The 19,564-nt window shown below is 42.7% G+C and overlaps 3 protein-coding genes across 6 annotated transcripts; all 3 read left to right on the forward strand.

Annotated features, from left to right (window-relative positions):
* Positions 1-3,845, forward strand: selenoh (selenoprotein H). Its single transcript, XM_035650127.2, has 5 exons — positions 1-156; positions 449-575; positions 1,515-1,657; positions 2,787-2,906; positions 3,598-3,845. The coding sequence occupies exons 1-4, from the start codon at positions 33-35 to the stop codon at positions 2,891-2,893; spliced, it is 501 nt and encodes a 166-aa protein (XP_035506020.2). The 5' UTR covers positions 1-32; the 3' UTR covers positions 2,894-2,906; positions 3,598-3,845.
* An 816-nt stretch (positions 3,846-4,661) lies between these two features.
* Positions 4,662-8,092, forward strand: clp1 (cleavage factor polyribonucleotide kinase subunit 1). 2 transcript variants are annotated; one of them, XM_035650126.2, is made up of 6 exons: positions 4,662-4,794; positions 5,629-5,903; positions 6,227-6,334; positions 6,447-6,566; positions 6,833-6,970; positions 7,086-8,092. In XM_035650126.2, exons 1-6 carry the CDS (start codon positions 4,782-4,784, stop codon positions 7,770-7,772), a joined length of 1,341 nt encoding a protein of 446 aa, XP_035506019.1. In that variant the 5' UTR covers positions 4,662-4,781; the 3' UTR covers positions 7,773-8,092. The 2 variants fall into 2 exon arrangements, with proteins under 2 accessions (XP_035506019.1, XP_035506018.1); XM_035650125.2 differs by lacking the exon at positions 4,662-4,794 and adding an exon at positions 4,959-5,077.
* Positions 8,093-9,012: 920 nt separating this feature from the next.
* Positions 9,013-19,280, forward strand: zdhhc5b (zinc finger DHHC-type palmitoyltransferase 5b). 3 transcript variants are annotated; one of them, XM_035650115.2, is made up of 12 exons: positions 9,013-9,152; positions 10,516-11,905; positions 12,311-12,432; positions 12,681-12,838; positions 13,338-13,510; positions 13,632-13,734; positions 13,851-13,942; positions 14,216-14,348; positions 14,703-14,811; positions 15,000-15,106; positions 16,345-17,279; positions 17,783-19,280. In XM_035650115.2, the coding sequence occupies exons 2-12, from the start codon at positions 11,757-11,759 to the stop codon at positions 17,886-17,888; spliced, it is 2,187 nt and encodes a 728-aa protein (XP_035506008.1). In that variant the 5' UTR covers positions 9,013-9,152; positions 10,516-11,756; the 3' UTR covers positions 17,889-19,280. The 3 variants fall into 3 exon arrangements, with proteins under 3 accessions (XP_035506008.1, XP_035506009.1, XP_035506010.1); XM_035650116.2 differs by lacking the exon at positions 9,013-9,152 and adding an exon at positions 9,199-9,222; XM_035650117.2 differs by lacking the exon at positions 9,013-9,152 and adding an exon at positions 9,952-9,974.
* Positions 19,281-19,564: the final 284 nt, after the last annotated feature.

Below are 19,564 nucleotides of genomic sequence, written 5' to 3' on the forward strand. Positions count from 1 at the left end.
GATGTCTAACATCTGAAGTCGGCTCGATGTAAATGCCTCAGAAGAATCCCTCCCGACGATGGTTCCGTCCGCCTCCTGAAACCCCCCTGCGACACGGATATTGGTGGAGTCCACACACGCGCCAAACATTAGTGACAACAATGGCGTCCGGAGCAGGTGGGGGTGTTCTGTTTGTGTTCACTGTTTGTGTTCAAGCTGCAGAATAGAAATGAGCTGTGTGACAAATCCAGTAAATGTACAGGTACAGTGTGTTATAACCGTCGTTGCACCGACGTCCCCCTCATGTTTTGGTTCGACCGCCTCAGTCACAGACTTAGCTTCGATGCTAACAGTCGAGCTAACAGTCGAGCTTCCACCTGGACACATTTAATGATGACTTCTTGTTTTTAACGCATGATCCAGTTTCTGAATAAGAAGACAAACGAGTAACAACACGTGTTGTGTCCAGGCCGTCGACGGACGAAGCGCAAAGCGGAGGCTCAGTCCGAGGAGGAGAAACCATCCGTGGAGAAGGAGGAAGAGGAGGAGGTCAGAGGAGACGGAGAGGAAGGACACAGGGTGCTCATCGAACACTGGTAAACAATTACCCATCATACCCTGCAATAGCATACGCTTCATGCATTTGTTATTTATGGCTAGTTTTAGTACTAAAAGGGGGCAGAATGATGAACATGCCAGAATGAACATGCCCCCCCCAACAACTAACTGTCACCATGGTAATCAGGATGCTGGTGATGCTGCACAAACTCATCCATGTGTTTTTTATGAACGCACCCCTAGTTTGAGTGCTTCAGCACAAGCGAAGTTATACATTAATAATTTACCAAACTTGAAGAAACTTTGAAGTATTACTTTTGCCTCCTTTTGTGTTTACAGAATGCATCACTGGTGATGCTGACAAACGTATTCACGCACAGTATTTTAATGTAGAGAGCTGTCATTTATTCAAAATACCACACGCTGCTTTTAAACTATCACGATGCACCATAGGTTTTGTATTAAAAAATTGGATTATATGTACTCCTGGACGGGAATCAGTCCCATTCAGGACACTTTGTTGTTGGCACTTGAGAACTGGGAAGATTGTGGTTTAGTTTATTATGCTGCGTAAAACATTTTATTATTAGAATAGAACTATGATGGGACAAATACAGTATAATATATATATTTAATATAATAGTAGCCTAAATACAGCACACGCAGGGTATGAACCACTCTTCTCTGCTTTTCATTTCATTAAGTGACGTTGTGAAGCTAAGACAATGAAGACCACATTTATATTCATGGTTACATTTTTGTTCACTGCATATAGATCGTCTGAACTTGTTAGTGAAATATACAGTATCATAAATAAATGTAGTATACTATGACAAAGAATTGTAACCTACAGGTACCTGTAATCAAACACAGTATACTGATACAGTTTATGAATCATAAGCATCGACACACCTCATGCATAATCTGAGTTGCCCATGCAGATGTCCACCTTATGGTTGTTTGGTTTTTCCTGGCAGTAAGAGCTGACGAGTGTATGGGCGTAATGCTGAGGAAGTGAAATCTGCCCTCCTGGCTGCCCACCCTGGACTGACTGTGATCCTCAACCCAGAGAAACCTCGCCGGAACAGCTTTGAGATCACTCTACTGGATGGAGGTAAAGGTGAGGAGGACAAAAAGGGTAAATCCAAGAATAAGTCAACCAAGTGGTGTCCCCTGAGGGGAAACCCTCTTCCTCTGCCAAGTGTCACTGTTTCCATATTTGGGCTTTTAACCATTTGTCGTGGTTATAAGGCATTTGGTTCACCAAACTGAACAGAAACACAGTATTTTTCAACCACTTCTTACTTTAATTTTGAAAGAAAAATGTAAAAAATATTACTAAACAATGTGTCTTCCCAGAAACAATGGCCCAGTTACTCAGTACAATCACAGACCTTCAACCTTCAGACAATTATTTTTTTTGCGCCAACTTCACTTTACAGTGAATAACCCAATTGAAAATAGTTTACAGCGAGGTCTGTGGACCCTCCGGAGCAAAATGGGACGGGAAGGGTAAATACTGGCATGGGTTGTTAACTTAAACTTGAGAATTGGCCAGAAAATAATAAAACATATTTTTCATACAATTCAATAAAGCCCCAACACAAAATTGATTGGGTTCTAATTATGAAAGGTTTCACATCAGCTGTAAATCTGAGATTGGTTTACAATGGTGAATAAAGCACCCTGCATTGGCTCCCGGTGGTGGCTACAATCCGATTCACGGCACTGGTACTTGCCTACAGTGCTGCGAATTGCTCAGGCCCTTCCTACATCCAGAACATGGTCAAACCTCACATCACATCACACCACACCACATCCACTCTGCTCTGCTACTGCCCAACGGCTTGCTACTCCATCACTGCGAGGGGCTGGCAGCCACTGCTTACCTTAATCCCATCTGTCAGAGCTTGTAGTAAGCCAGGGTCAGGGGCAGCATCTCTCCTGGCTCATGCAGTCAACAGGAGGCTGTGCTTACCAGGAGAGCAGAGAATCCACCAGAGACAAAGTTCTCACCAAACAATGCCATCTTTTATAATTAGGCATAACGTCTGTCTTGTGTTAATGGTGTTAAAATGATGATTACTTTGCTCTAGAGTTTAGAGGTTGGCACATCACTTTTTAACTACTTAAGCACGTCTTACGTAGTCTTGAAGGCATTGGTTTTTTACTAGTATTCTATTATCCTTTTGTTAAACATTAGAAGTAACACAATTTGTTCCTACCATTGACACACTTATGTCTTGCAGAAACATCTCTGTGGACTGGAATAAAGAAGGGTCCGCCTCGTAAGCTGAAGTTTCCTCAACCAGATGTTGTAGTTACTGCTCTGCAGGAGGCTCTGAAGGCTGAGTAGATGTCCAGTGAAGGTTTGTGTCAAAGCTGTCTGATAACATCATTTACTTATCTTACTTATCTAAGATGGGGAAAAAACTCCCTTTAAATTACTTCACAGTTAGACAACTGTAGTCCAGAATTAAATGATAGTTGAGAAAGCAATACATTACTTTAAAATAGAGGATCTTATTGTTCAGTATAATACCTTTACTGAAATAAGTCGCACACAAAACACATTTACTCATTGATATTAATTATTTTTAGCAGCATCTCCAAGGATACTTTTTTAAGCAGTTGGTGTTGTTGATTATTTGCCTTGATTCATGGTGGCTTTATCTATATTTCCATTTTCCCCCAGAGCCATATATCATAACCTAAACATGGATTTCCTTTCATATTTTAGCATTTTGAGTCACCAGCCATTGCCAATGGAGATATTAACTGTTTGTTAGTTGAGCTCATGACAAAGTCAGCTTTCAGCCATTCGGCTTTATCCAACAGAGTTCTTATTGTGCAGTCTCATATACGATGAAATCAGAAGGCCTGAAAATCAAATAGAGTCCACAGTGTCTAGTTGCTCATTCCTGCATGTGTGGAATTGGTTTTAGAAAACCACAAAAAAAAATATTTTTTTACAAATTAAACTGATGTTTTCATTGGTAACTTTAAGAACTGGTGCATTGTGAAGGAAGAGTTTAACAAAGAATTTCTTGCTGCCAATAGTTCAGGAGATGTGGCCCTGTGGAAGCAGAATGACGAGGAGCGACCAAGGAGATGTTCTCAGTCTCTCTTCTGATGATCCGAGCTCCAACAGCTCACATCCTCTGGATACACTCTGACACCTAGTGGAGCCTCTCTGACACAACACATTTCTTAGTTGTATTACTTTGCTGTTTGTCTTTCCCCGCTGTTTCACAATGGTTATTGTGATTTTATGTCTGTTTTTTGGTAAATAAAATTGATTCACTGTTTGTGTGTGTGTGTGTAGATTTATTGTTTTAAGGTTTTTTTTAACTCAAGCAAAACTGTCGTTTTCATGTTGCATGTTAGTTCTGTAGTTTCAGGAATTATGCTGTCACTCAGTAACAACATTACAATTTATACATTTCTTGTTTTGCTTCAGTTCCTCAACACTCGAGAGTGGAGGCCTTTCAGATAATATTTAAGTTTGTCTATAAAGGTAATTCTGACCAAAATGTGTTGCAGTCAAAGCTTTGGGTTTTTTCAGTTGAGCAGAAAATGTTCTGGTCCTGTTTTATGAAAATCACGTGGGCCTACTTGGTACAAAAACAGGTTCCACACGTTTGCGTATGCTGCTGCTGCACTGCAGATTATAATGACAAACATCTACTGCTTTGTTTAATTTTATTACCTGCTCCATACCAAAATGCATGTATTAATATGTCCATATGTATATGCATTTAAATGTTATCTTAAGTCTCATGAATTTTTTTTTTGTAGTCTTTTTGTCACTTGAGGCCCCAGGACGAGCTGACAAACAAGTAATTAGATTGGGATCCAAATGAATAAGAAAATGATCGTTGCATTTCATTTTGATCGACTCTGTGACATCCAAAGCCTCAGTATATAGCACGTGTAACCAAATCACGGATTGAAGTTGATTCTCGTCAATCAAACCGTTTTAACTTTACTAAGCAATCAACTACTGCACAATATAAACTATCTATAAACAAAGATAATTTTGCACTAAACAAACAAATATTTTACTTACAATTATTTCCAACGTTTTGTTCCGAGACTTAAATTATAGGTTCTTTTTTTTCAGTTGATGGAAACGTGAAGGACTGACGTGCAGGTTATAACGGACGTGACGTCATCGTCACGTGGTCAGCCACAGCAGCTGTTGCTCATGAGTTGAGGAACCTATTTTTTTCCCACCATAAGGCATGACATCAGTCCGTAAGTACCATCTATTTAATCAAGCTCATAAACATCCCCCCGATAGCACAGGAGTAGTTAATATACAAGTGTTTGTAGGCAGCCGTAACGCCGTAGCTATTGAAATTAGCATGGCTAGTTTAGCCACGGCCTGCTAACTGCTAGCAAGCTGCGCTGTCTGGTTCTACCTGCAGGAGACTGATGAGTGGAGTCTCTGATCACTTCATTATCCTGTCGCTCAGTGGGGATCTTTTAGATGACTCTTGGTTTGGTCAATGTTCAACACATGACTTCACTGTCTCAGGTTGGTTGACAGTTGAGTTAACGCGTCGGACTTTAGGACCTGAAGACGTTAGTTAAACGATTGCAGGTTTTCGTAAGTTAGGCATTATTCAGTAAACAAACGAGGAATTCGTGGTTTTAAAATGTAAGCTCGTGTAACATTTTCGGCAACAGGCACAAACTGGGGCTACTGTAGTGTTTCATTTATTTATGTAGATGTGTGTGTGTGTGTGTGAGTGAGAGGGAGAGAAAGAGAACCACACACATGGTTGTGTATGTTAAGATACTCCCTCGTTAAATAAAGGATTAAAAGTATAGTAGAACTTTGTTGCACAGCTTTTGTCAACCATCTGTTAATATTCTTGAAACTTTTATGTCAACAATCACTCATTACACGCATTACATCGACTTAAATATTGCTGTTCAGTATTTGAGAGTTTCATCGTGTTGTTATAATACTGCATATGCATGTGGGGCAAAATGAGTTATTTTCACTATTCATTTACAGATTACTCTGTCAAATAGTTAATTTTAAATCAAAATTGTAACACGTACTTTTTCTTCTGTTATCAGTCATGGCAACAGAGGGTGTGGAAAATACGAGCGAAGATGCTCCGGCAGCTGGGAAGGTCGGTGCCAGGTTTGACCTGGAGAAAGAGACCGAACTTAGGTTTGAGGTGGAGGCTGGAGAGGCTGCAGAGCAGGTTGAGCTGGAGCTCCTCACGGGAATGGCTGAGGTGTTTGGCTCAGAGCTGAACCGCAACAAGAAGTATGTATTCGGACCAGGCTCTAAGATCGCCGTTTTCACCTGGCAAGGCTGCAGTGTGAACCTTTATGGAAAGCCAGAGGTGAGCTTCGGGAGGAGGGTCGATAAAACAACGTCATTTGGTCTTTGAGAACAGAAATTATGCATGATGTGTTTATCACCTGAGACATGGGAAAGAAGCATTCCAGCTATGATCAGATCACCTGAGACAGATGTTGATTGCAGGTCTCAACAGGGTACTATGTCAGTATGGGAAAGGTTCCATGTGGGTTCTGTCCTGAATACTTTAGTGTTTTTCTAAACCAGTGGCATATAGTATCACATTGAAACCTGTGTGACTTTGTGTGTTTGACATTTGATGAATGAGAGGCTCAAATAACCAGCTTTTCTCCCTCATCACCACAGGTGGCTTATGTGTCCAAAGAGACTCCCATGCTTCTCTACCTGAACACGCATGCTGCCCTGGAACAGATGAGAAAACAAGCAGAGCGGGATAATGAGAGGGGTCCGAGGGTAGGTTTGGAAAAGGAACTACTGCATCCAAAGGCCTTTATGTAATATTTTAAAATCCCGTTAAATGTATCTTGCATTGACATTGAATAATAAATAATCATAAATCCCTCAGGTGATGGTGGTCGGACCCACAGATGTGGGGAAGTCAACAGTGTGTCGGTTGCTATTAAGCTATGCTGTAAGGGTGGGCAGGAGGCCAACGCTAGTGGAACTGGACGTAGGACAGAGTGGGGTAAGAGGATTTGGAATTATCATAATTAACATTGACATAGGCTGTCTTGCATCATAATATGAATAATCAGCTGAAATTCATGTAAAATGAAACTACATCATGCCCTGCATTTGTTTTATAGAACATTTATGATGTTGCACCTATTTGTAACTTAAGTAAGATGTTGCTCTCAAAGTAGCTTTCTAAAATTGCCACAGGCTTTATGTGGATATCCATTATACAGATTTTATCAATAAGAGGTATATGGAACATTTCTTCTCCCTCAGGTGTCCGTACCTGGGACAGTGTCGGCACTGTGCATTGAGCGTCCGGCAGACGTGGAGGAGGGTTTCTCAGTCCAGGCTCCTTTGGTCTACCACTTTGGCTCTACCACACCAGGGACCAACATCAAACTTTACAACAAGGTGAGTTACACAGAACACTTTGTAACAAACATTACGAAACCAGTTGTTCCATTTTGTCATCAGGCAAGTGTTACTCTCTGCCCACTTTAATCTGTTCTTGTCTCATGTTGTGTAGCTGACGTCATGCTTGGCCGAGGTGTTTTCCCAGCGCTGTGAGGTGAACAGGAAGGCCAGCGTGGGAGGCTGTATCATCAACACCTGTGGCTGGGTGAAGGGCTCTGGATACCAGGCTCTGGTCCATTGTGCCTCTGCCTTTCAGGTGGATGTGGTGCTGGTGCTGGATCATGAGCGGCTGTACAATGAACTCAAACGAGACCTCCCTCACTTTGTGCGGGTTGTGCTCCTACCGAAGTCCGGGGGGGTGGTGGAACGCTCAAAGGAGTGTAGGCGGGATACTCGGGATGAGAAGATCCGCGAGTATTTCTACGGCTTCCGTGGCGTGTCATACTACCCTTTTTCCTACGAGGTGCGTTTCTCAGATGTCCGTATCTATAAGATCGGGGCACCATCCATCCCAGATTCATGCCTGCCTCTGGGAATGTCTCAAGATGACACGCAGTTGAAGCTGGTGCCTGTGACACCTGGGAGAGACCTCACATACCATGTGCTGAGCGTGAGCAGTGCTGAGGACGGAGAGGAAGGGGCTAGAAAGGGCATAGTGGAGAGCCCTGTGTGTGGCTTCATTGTGGTGACTAATGTGGACACGCAAGCACAGGTAATGAAAGTGCTGTCCCCAGCACCCAGACCACTGCCCAGACACACTCTGCTTATCATGGATATTCGCTTCATGGACATGAAATGAAATGACACTTCAGGGAAAATGACTCCGGTAGCAAGAGAGGTTGGTCTGATGTTCGGTAGGATATCTTTCAGAGAATTTGTTTGTACCAGAGGACCTGGATTTTGTTTCCTAGTTGTCTTGTTTCTGCTTTGTACAGACTACAGGGGGCGTTGAAAAAGATTTAAAAGTTGAATTTGGTCATTGCTTTAAATTATACCTCATTTTATCAACACTGTACAGATGTAATTTGTGGCAGGGGATGTTTTATGGGTTCGGGGAATTATTTTAGTGATTTTTATAAAGATTGCTTTTTCATGAGTAATAAAAAATTTCATGTAAAATGTTGTATTTTCCTATCCTATATTTGCACTGTGTATCTGTTCATATTTTAGACCAGTACCTAATGTTCCACACCTTTTCTTTGGTTTTTACTGCTGCAGGATCACAGTAGGTTTAGAAAAGCCTCATCCAGCCGTGCAAACAGATGTCTGTAAAGTGGGAGAAATACATCCTGTCGTGGTCATTATGTCTGTTCAGACAAAAGTAGAGCAAAAGTCTAGCATTAGAATCTAACATTACAGTTTGGAGGTATCTATACTTTGCACTAGTATTTCTATGCTAATGTTATTTGGTACATATTCCCCTCTGAGGGAAATATTGTACTTTTTACCCCACTATCTCACAGCTGGTGTTACTAGTTTTAATTAAATCTGTATTATTTAAGGATAGTTCTTTAACTTTGTGTTAAACAGTGGCTCACAACCATAGACTGTATATCCTTTGCATAAAATGTATATATTGAATATATATTTTTAATAAATTTAGTATACGGTATATACTGCACACAAAGTTTAGGTACTCAATATCATCTGTTTACGTTTTATTCACTCCATATTCTTTACGTATATGATGTGCATTCTGTATATAAAGTTTATATACTGTGCAGTATGTATATGAAATGTATACAGAAAGTAAGTAAGGTTATATATTGTTTATTTATTCTATGTAACAAATTACTGTTGGTTATGTATATAGTATATATACAGTCTATGGTCACTACTGTTATTTTTTCCAACAACCAATCACCATCCACGGTGTTTGAGCCGACTCCACAGACCACACCTCCTTCTCTCTGAGTGGCTGCTCATCCCACCTGAGGGACGACGGGCCAGTTCCGGGATTCCTACGTCGGCCTAGCCAGCGAGCTAACTAGGTTGCTAGCGGCTAACTCAAGGAGGACCTGAACGACCCACACCCTACAGGCAAGACAATTCGCATGCTCGGCATTATGTGCTCGCCTTACCCGCTCTTCGTGGTGACTGTTTATCCGGAAGTAGCCACACGTGTCCAGTCAGTGGCAACGTTTCGATTAAGCGAGTATGAAAGCACCATGCTAGCCAGGTAACGTTAGCTAACTCTTTTAGCTGTGGTAAAGGACTGAGCGGTGTCGCAAAAAAACTTTCGAGGCTAGGTAAGAGCTAACTGATTATTAAGTATGTGTCGCGGTTTGATCGCTCATTATTAGTTCGTTTGAAGTAAAACATCACGACCTCTGTTGACTAGTCTTAAAGAGGTTTGGTGTAATTTAAAGGGGGTTCGTGTTGTCTTGACTGGATCCTAGCACTGCCCTGGCCTGTTATTCAACGCCCGATCTGTTAGAACCAATGGCTCAATGATGAAGTGATAGGAAGTCAAATGTTAAGGATTTTTATAAAGTCATCAGCTAGTCAAGTGTCAGTACTTGACTAGCTACTTTCCTACTTTCCCTCCGAGTTGATTGCATTCGCGACGTTGCTCTGGGGCTGCAGTGTGTTGCAGCGACATGACAGACAGGACTCGACACGGAGATTTTAGGATTAACATCCATTATAGTCGATGGGGGATTTGTTGTGGGGCAGATGAGATGATTAACAGCGGGCACACTGACACTTCAGCACGGCCACCACCGCTCAGTATTTGTTAATACTGGTGACTGCTGAAAAGAGGTGTGTCCCAACTATCAGATTACACTGTTACTCCGGGTCTGTTGTCAGTGTCTTCACACTGCACGAACTAGTTTTTCACCCGGAGAAGAGAGGAATTTGCATATCGCATGTGTGTGTGTGTGTGTGTGTGTGTCACAGATCGTTGTCTCCATGGTGGTTTGGATTTCCAGTAGTGGGAAGGCCATCGTTTGACCACCTGGGGGCATTGAATTGACAGCTGTCTGTGTAACAACAGCAGGTTGTTGAACAACTTTGTTTTTTGAGCAATGGTGGGAAATGTACAGTCACACACAGAATAACGCAAGCGTTTTAGAACAGTGAGACGTCGGTTAGTCACCCTGATTGTTGTGAAATCAGAGCTTCTCCTGGATAACTCTGCCTTTTGTAACGTAACAAAGAAAATACACTTTGATGGTGACGTGTACAAATGTAAAGTGAAACATTTTCATACATGATATTATTGTAGGTACTTTTGTTCTCTATTCTGTCAATGTAAGGCCATAGATATGTACAATGGGGAAATTCTGATGTATTAAAGGTTTAATCTGCAAAGATTTTTTGAATAACAAATGATCTGATAAATTAAAAGTGTCATTTCAAAATTACTTTTATTGTCCAACCAAGATTTTTGACCTGCTGTCCCACAGGAGAAGTGGCACAGAATATTAAAATAGCTGCCAATTAGTCTGATAAAGTACTAATTTCAGCTGTAATTATTTGCGATCTACTTATGTTTTGGCCGGCACTGACAAGTTTTTCTTTGTTTTGTCTTTTTACAGAGACATCTAGCAGCTCACTGAGCCAGGGGGGGGGAAGAAGACGAGTGGAAAAAGAACACAAGGACTACAATGCATCAGCCAACATAACATCACTGTTGCACGTGACTTTATTTTTGAGATACAAAATGGAAAAAGAGGTCTATCTGCAGACAATTTGGAGGTTTCGGAGGTCTCTACATGCAGCCCGAGCCAAGCGCACTGACACCTTGGTGACATACACGGGGCTCCTTTTTGGAATGAGCTGATTTTTGTCCCCATATTGACACAAAGACTGAAGGCAGGGGTCTCAAAAGATCCAGGGGACTTATCTTGGGAATTTTTGACTGGTAAAGGCAAGGATGGGCATCATTTAAATCATTTTTTTGTTTTGTTTTTAGCAGCCATAAAAAATAGATTCCAGCTGGACTTTTGTTTGATGCTGAGTTTAGTTGTTTTCCCCTGCTGTCTTGGTTTGAAACGCTGAAACTGTCCCTCCTGCCACCATCCTCAGTTTCTTCCACCCACCCAGTGCCTAAATAAGCCCTCTCGGGACAATCACAGAAGTTCATCAGCAGCTGCTACGCTCAATCCTCTGCCTGTTCTCCTCCATGTGCTTCTGCTCTCAGCCTGCAGGCTTTCCAGCCACTACCTTTTTTATTTCCTGGTTGTTTCTTTTCATATTAATTTTTCTCAAATCGGCATAATCAGAACTCTCACGCAGTCATTATGTAAACACAGAGTTTTAAGACTGGAAAAAAACCTACATTGCGCCAATTGTTCACGCACGGCAGTGTAAGGGTTGCACTGGTGCCAGGGGGCAGCGAAGGTTAGATTTATGTGTACAGTTGCATCAAAGCCATAAAAAATATTTATGAATTACCTACACATATTTTTGTATCACATTGTTCTTGTAAAGTTTTGCTCTTATATGCTTCTATAAAAATTATGCACACAAATATTTACTACGAACTGCACACACGCAAGTAGAGCTTTATATTCCTATATGAAAATAAGAAATCTCTGTATTTTGAGGGATTATATCAGTGCTGGGTGATACTTTGTGTGGTGACAGAGAGATTCTCTCATGTTTCTATTGAGCTGCTGCTTTGCATAGTGTTGGTTTCCTTTTCCAGTCTGTAGTCATGACCCCTCCCACACAAAGGCCATATTTGCTATTTTGACCCGTCAAGCACACTTTACAGTAGGTAGACAGTAGATATCTACCTCTCTCTCTTTCTTCCTCCCCTCTCTTTCTGTCTCTGATGCCGGGCTTCAGTGGTGGGGGGGTTGGGGGAGGAGTAGGTGGCCCAGTTTCTGCTCCTCCCCGTCCATTTCGACCCAGCCGATATGTCCCGGTGTCCGCAGCCACCTTCTTCCTTGTTGGATCCACCACCCTGTTCTTCTGCTTCACGTGAGTGTCTCTTGGTTGTCTCCCATTTACCCCAAAACACACTGACAGGTGCCAAAGGCTCACATATTTACACACAGTTGGGTCACAAATTAATGTCTATTCTTATTTGTGTTTAACCTATATTTGTATAGAGAAAGTTTACAGAGCACACATTCCCTCCTCCCAGCAACACCTGTGAGCTCCCCTTTTACAATTAGTATTCTATTTTTGGCCACATCTTCCAGCCTCACTGGAAATGTTTGGGTGCAAATTGTCCTGCAAAAATGCTTATTAGCAGTTGTGTTGATCACGTTATTTGTGTCTTAGAAAGGCCAAGATTATTTTGTCAGGCTTTGAAAGACAGTTATTTATGGCAGTAATATGTCAAACTGTTATTTTGTTTCCTTCACTGTTCCTGCTGTCCAGGTGCCCGTGGTTATCAGAGTACTTCTCCTCTGTCATTCCCGTCTACATTGCTGTGATCTTCCTCTTCACCCTCGCCAACTTCTGCATGGCCACTTTTATGGACCCTGGAGTCTTCCCCAGAGGTAACAGAGGCGTTGATGTCATTCTCCTGATGTGTCTTTGTCCTTAGTTTCTAAGTAATCATTACACAGTAAATTCAGACATAATAATAATAATAATATAATAATCAATATAAGCATGCAACAAGCAATAATGACCACAATACACCAGAAATTGTAATGATTTACTGAATTAGCACAATGCTGGGAGATGATCATGTATTATGATGCAGCTATGGGCTCAGTGTGTGTGTGTGTCTGTTGTTTTGTAGCGGAAGAGGATGAGGATAAAGAGGATGATTTCCGTGCTCCGCTCTATAAGACAGTGGAGATCAAAGGCATCCAGGTGCGGATGAAGTGGTGCTCAACCTGCCGCTTCTACCGCCCGCCGCGCTGCTCACACTGCTCAGTCTGCGACAACTGTGTGGAGGTACCTACACACACACACACACACACACCTTTCTGTACTACGCTTTCAAATTAAGAAATGATTCATTTCAATAACAAGGACACTGGGTGAAACAGGGTGACAGTGTCTGGGGTCATTTTTCTCAGGTTCTCGTTGCTGTTCCTGTATTTTTCATTTATTGATAGTGGAACTTTTTTCTGCTTGGCTTTATAATTATTAAGATATGAATGTGAAAACGAATGCCTCTAAGTCACAGTAGCACTAAGTGTGTGTAATGTTTCTTAGTTTTATGAGTTATACCTTATTTTCACCGTAAGCTTTTATACACTCCTGTGTGACTTGTCTGTTTAACCTACATCTGTCCTTTTCTGTTTGTCATGTGTGAGTTATGGGGGTAGAAATCATGTGCACATGTGATGTTGATATGTGTTTAGCAGCTGCTTGTCACCATCATTTTCCTCTCTGTCATATCGTAACTGGTGCTCACACCTTCTTGTCTTCTGACGCTGTGCTCTCCCAGGATTTTGACCACCACTGTCCGTGGGTGAACAACTGCATTGGCCGGAGGAATTATCGCTACTTCTTCCTTTTCCTGCTATCACTTACCACCCACATCATGGACGTATTTGGATTTGGCCTGGTTTATGTCCTACACCACCGCCAGCAGCCTGATACGCCACATGCTGCTGTCACGTATCCTTCACATGGCACAGTGCAGTCATAAAAATGCAAAACATTTAATGGAACTTTCTTTTCCCAATTTTTTAATTTATAAATCTTTGTTTGCTTGATCTCCTTGACCTTCTCCTCGCAGCATGGCTGTGATGTGTGTGGCTGGTCTGTTTTTTGTACCAGTTGCTGGCCTGACTGGGTTCCACATAGTGCTGGTGGCCCGCGGTAGGACCACAAATGAACAGGTACATACAAGAGTCAGTTGTGTGTCTCACATCCTGCATCATTGACATTTATTTTTCTGTATTTTTTCATTATTGTTGGCATATATGTAAACTGGATTGTTTTTCTTTCACTGTAGGTGACAGGAAAGTTCCGGGGTGGTGTGAACCCCTTCACCAACGGTTGCTTGAGGAATATCTCATATGTGCTCTGCAGCTCTCAGGCCCCCAGGTCAGCCCCCCTCGCTCATCTGTTCACTCCCCTCCTTTAACACTCCCCACACTTATTCCTTTTGCACTTATTCTTTCTTTCCACGACTCTCTCCCCTTCACTTTTCCACCCTCCACAATTATTGTTCTCACTTGTCTCTTCAGTTAGCACAAGCCTTTCAGTGTGTGTGTGGCTGCTTGTGCTAAATTATGTTGGTCAAAATAGCCATATACTGGTTCATGCTTTTACCATTTTAATTATGATTTATAATGTATGTGAATGTCCTCCCCACAGATACATGGGCCGGTTGCGGAGCCCTCCTTCTGTGGAGATACAGCCGCCATTTCTTCGACCGCCTCTCAGTGAGGCCCAGCTGGAAGCCAAGGTCCTGGACAACGGCATCCAGAATGACCGACACAGTGCCAGGGTGAGTGGTACTTAAACCCACAGAAACACAGAAACACAAAACAAGCAATCTGCACGAGAAAGTTTTTGATAAAAGAACTCAATAGAATCTCTCTCATACATAGTTTTCTTTTGTTATTCTTTTCACAACTGCTGTAGTTGACCGATGAACAGTAGCAGCAGCATGTTGAGACTAAAAATAGTCTCAACATGAGACTAAACAAAAGTTTGTGAAACTGTTTTTTATGACTCTAGAAAGTTTTTATGGCCACAGGCATTTAGTCCTCTGTTACAGCCACTATTATTTTTTATAGAATATGAAATTATGAGTTTTTTATAGATTGGAAAGACTTTTCATTACTTTTCTGTCTTTTAGTCCAAGAGCAGTCTCGATCAGATGGAGAGCCAGTCGGCTGACGCTGAGCCTCCACCTCCTCCAAAGCCAGAACTGCGTTACCCTGGCCTGCCCCGTGCTGACACGGAGGGTGAGACACACACAAATATAAGAACATGTACATATTTGCAAGTCATCTGACATGTCAACATCTGAGTGTTGTCCTCAGGTGCAGCCCAGGCATCTGAAGTGTTCTCCCTCTTATGTAAACAGACCGAGTGTTTGTTTTTCTGATCACACGCCTTCTTCATTTTTCACTTTTGGTTTCTTGCCAATCAGAGAGCAGTTTGTTGACTGACGCTCCACCAACACCGTCGATGTACAAGTACCGACCGGCCTTCAACAGCCCAGGAAGGAACCACACTGCCCTCACACATCCCAACAAGGTACATGTCAGTCTACACGTGCACAATCCTCAAGGTTTTAGGTATCGACTGCTAACATACCATTATGTATTTATTGCCTATTAAACTTATTAAATGAACAGTGAGCTGAGTGTGAAGCTAAGCATATGTATTTGTCTGATTGGAAACACAGATCCATATCAGTATATATAAGAAGTATATTCTTTTAAATACACACTACCTTATTTATTATAATATAGCAACCTTATTTTTTACCTTTTTAAAAGCCAAAGGGATGTGCTGCTGTATCGTCATTGCACACACACCAGAAATGAAGAGAACAGAACAAACAAATACCCAAAGATTACTGCAACAGATGGTCTGGTGGCTGTTGTGCCCTCCCCCTTCTGATGTCCTCTGTGGTTAATTCCATGCCCCTGTTTTTTTGTTTTTACTTGAAATTGATCGTTCAGTGGCCATCGATCGATCAGTAAGTCTCAGCGAGTGTCATCTGTGTGTGTATCCCTTCGGCTGTCTCTGTGTTTGAGTGGATCTATCCTCCCCTCCCCCTGAGACTGCATTGACTGGAATGTGTAGTTCATGTACTGTATGTATTTGTATTATTCCCATTCATGTGTTGATACACAGTCTTTGACATGCAGTGTCTGTGCTTGTTCAAGCCAGTCAATGCTTCCAGTCCAGTAGTGTGATGATGGAGTAGAGCACCAGTCAAGCATCCAACTCCCTACCACTTTTTCTTTTCTCTTTTTTTTTCTTGTAGAATTTGCAGAAGAGCTGGGCAATACTTTAATTTAAGTCCCCATATTCAGCATTTGTAAGCAGTCTACAAACAATTATTTCATATAATTAATAAAAGCAATAACACACTATAATGTAGTTGACAAACGGATATAAGTGTTTATTAATGTGTTTTAACAACTCCTGTGGGCAACACAGTAGGAATAATATTCAATAATGTAAAATTGCTGACGAATAGTGCGCATTAATAAACACTTTTAAAAAATCTTGTTATAGCTGCTTAAAACTACACTGTGATGTGTTACAAACCATTAAAAAATATTTATACTGCTTATAAATGCTAATTACAGAGACTAAATGTAAAGTTTTTCCAGACATTTATTTGTGTTGGGTCATATATTCCTGAGGTAACATGGTGATGTTTGTCTCTCTTCCTCCCTTCTTCACTCTCATCTTCATCGCACCTTTTCCCTACCCTCTCTGCCTTTGGTCTTTGTCCTCCTCCTTTTTCCTCTCTTCAGATGATTCGTGGGGAAAGTCTTGACTCTCCATCTTCCTCTATCCTCCAGTCCAGCCGCCAGCCAAGCTATCGCTCAGAGCCGAGCAGCCTGGACGGGGCCACAGTGGTGGGGGGAGGTGTAGGGGTGCGCAGAGGGGCAGGGGAGAGGGGGGAGGGCCCCGGAGGCCCTGGCGGGACCACTGGGGGGGTGTCGGGGGGCATGTCAGGTTACTCCCTGACTGGGCGCTCCTACACCTCGTACCCATCCTCTCTCATTCTGTCCACTGGTGGCTCGCATTCCTCCAGCCTGCGCTCAGCACACACGGCACACAACCCGCTGGCCACGCTCCAATCAGAAGGCACCACAGACACCAGTTACAAAAGCCTGGCCAATCAGACACCTCGGAATGGCAGCCTGTCCTATGACAGCCTACTGACTCCATCCGAGAGCCCAGAGTTCGAGTCAGCCGCCCACGAGCTGTCACCGCAGAAGCCTCATGCACCGTTTCCCTTCGCTACTAGAACAGGCCAGCCTGAGGTGGGGTCGCCCAGTGCCCCGCTGCAGGGCTATATGTCGCCCTTCCTCTCAGCTCAGATCGCCCAGCAGAGGGAGGGGCAGCTGCTCCAGGGCTCTGCCACTTTCTCCTCCCCTCACAGGGCCTACTTGCGTGCTGTCAGTCCTCCACCTGCCTCCTCTGCTGGGCCTCATGAGACCCAGATCCTGCTCCTGCATAACCACGACTCCTCTACCCGAGGTCCTCGTATCCCTTCCTCCTTATCCTCATCCCCTGGGGCTCGCTCACTCGAGCCCCCTGTCTCCCCGCCACCTCGAGGCCTCTCCCTTGGCAAGTCCCTAACTTACAGTGGGGAGGCAGGGCCTCAGCACAAGCCTCGACCTGCCGGAGGAGGCACTGTGCTGGGAGGGGGAGGAGCTGGAGGAGGGCAACAGGCTCCACAGTGAGTAGTCATCCGTCGCCAGATCCGTCAGCCTGCTGCTCTTCCTGCCCCTTTTCCTCCTAATCCTCCTCTTCTTCTTCCTCCCTGGTTTATGTCAGCCCTCCTCTTCCTCCCTGATCTGTGTGAGTCTTCCTTTTCCTCTTCCATGGTTTACAGCCAGTTTATGCTAATGCTTTGATGTTTGACAGATGGATATGTGTATGAAAGTTTTGTTGGGTCAGGTGTTAGTGTGCGTGGATCAGTGTTAAAAGCATGCCAGTGTGTGTTTTGCTCTGTGAACACATTCCTAACCATGTTGCTATTTACTTCTGTCCGTGTCCAGTTTTTACTTCTTCTGTTACCAAATGCCTTACAAGATCAATGTTTTGCTGTTTGTGCTTGTTTGTTTATTTGTGAAGTCGAACCACTCACCTCCACATCCCTTCTTCTCTATCCTCATCCCTAATATGCCTCCCCCAACCACTCCTCCCCTCCACTTCCCTTCCTGGTGGCTGTCCAATCAGATTCACTACTCGCCCAGTTTTGGCCAATCACACCACATCCAAACCAGGGGGCGGGGTGAAGAAGGTGACCGGCGTCGGTGGGACCACTTACGAGATATCGGTTTGAGTGACGGACGTCCTTCATGATCTATCACGTAGGGGAAAATTCCCCGGACAACTTCCACTTGTCTCTTGATTGAGCTGGATATTATCCACGACTGCTGGCCCCTCAAAAATTACGGTTTTCTGCTGCAATGGACTAAAGGAGCAATCCTGTCTGGTACTTCTTTGTAATGCCACTGGCCCTTCTTCTCTGCCAGCCTTTCTGATTTGAACAAAGGGGAACCGGGGACACTTGGTTAACTTTTTTTCCGCAGGATCAATTTGTGTCCATCTCGTTACTTTGTGAGCCATAAGACTGATGTGATTGCATCACCACTGCTGGGTACAGATATGTCTATAGAACACACATAGCTATTCACTGATTCGCTGTTTTACTTTGGTACATTAGCACAGTACGGAGTACTGACAGCAGCATCCTCCATGTAAGGAAAAGAAGGAAATTAAAGACGGAGGATTTAGGACTTGACCAAATTGAAACGCCTTCGCTTCCAATGTCTGAACGGACCACGCGGCCTGGTTATTAGTGGAGAGTCATAGAGAGTAGAGTCCAACCTTTAAACACAGTATCATTTAGTTTTATAAATCTTTTTTAAATATTGTTTTATATACATGTATAAAATCTTACAGATTATTATTATTATTGGCTCAAATTGTCAGGTATTGATGGTGACTATTGATAAGGGTGGCAGATGTACTGTGTAATTATTCATGAAAACGATTTCGAATCAGTTGCCTGTTTGTATTCGATGGCTGCATCAGCCACTCATGAGCTCTTGCTGGAATTTTTCAAAGTCCAAAGAGAAAGATGATCCTTTGAGGACGGCTGACGTGGCGATATCACCGAGCGTCATTATTGAAAAGCCACAAAGAAATTCTGAATACAGTTCCAGCACAAGCATCTTTGTGGAATGTACGCTTGTCATGTTAATGTTAGAGACATTATGCAAAATCTGTTTATAGCTTTAAGATCATGTTATGTCTGTTTGTTTTTGGTTTTTTTCTTCTTCTTTTCTGTAATGTTTTGTCAGAGATGCTAACAGAACCTTTAACGGATGACCAGCCAAATAGTTGCAGCGAAGGAAGGGGCTTATTTATTTCACCAGACAAGACAACTTTGTAGTTCTGGACACAATTTCCAACCGGTCTCTCCCAGTTTCCCCTTTTTTTTTCTTCAAAAAGAAAGATTATAAATGAAATTGTATATGCAATATGCCACTCAGTAGATTTATTTTTCCTGATGAGGGACTGGTTTGCAAATGGAGATTGTTTGTTTTGTGGTTTTTTTGCCTTGAGACCATTCATAGTCGAGCAAGCAAATTTGTATTTTTTTTAAGTGTTTTTTTTTGTTTTTTACACTTCTGAGGAAAAAAAAAAAATAATGATCAGTTGAGTTTTTGATTGACTTTGGCTCATTTTTAAAAGTATTTCTCTAAAGGTACAAATTACAGTTATTGTTGAGCAGGTAATGTGCATTTGTCTTTCAGGATTGGGCATTACTGTAAAGGGTGTATTTAAAAAAAAATTCCCTATGGAGACCCCCAGCTGTGTCTGCAGCGGAAGGTCAAAGCTTTTAGCACATCTTTGGGGGAATGTATACGCTTGAAGCACACGGAGTACCATCGTTCAAACCACACGTGCTATGAGTTTTCAGGCTTTGTCTTCAGTGTGCATGTGATTTTG

The sequence above is a fragment of the Scophthalmus maximus genome, chromosome 9 (assembly GCF_022379125.1).
Source record: "Scophthalmus maximus strain ysfricsl-2021 chromosome 9, ASM2237912v1, whole genome shotgun sequence".
Taxonomy (NCBI): domain Eukaryota; kingdom Metazoa; phylum Chordata; class Actinopteri; order Pleuronectiformes; family Scophthalmidae; genus Scophthalmus; species Scophthalmus maximus.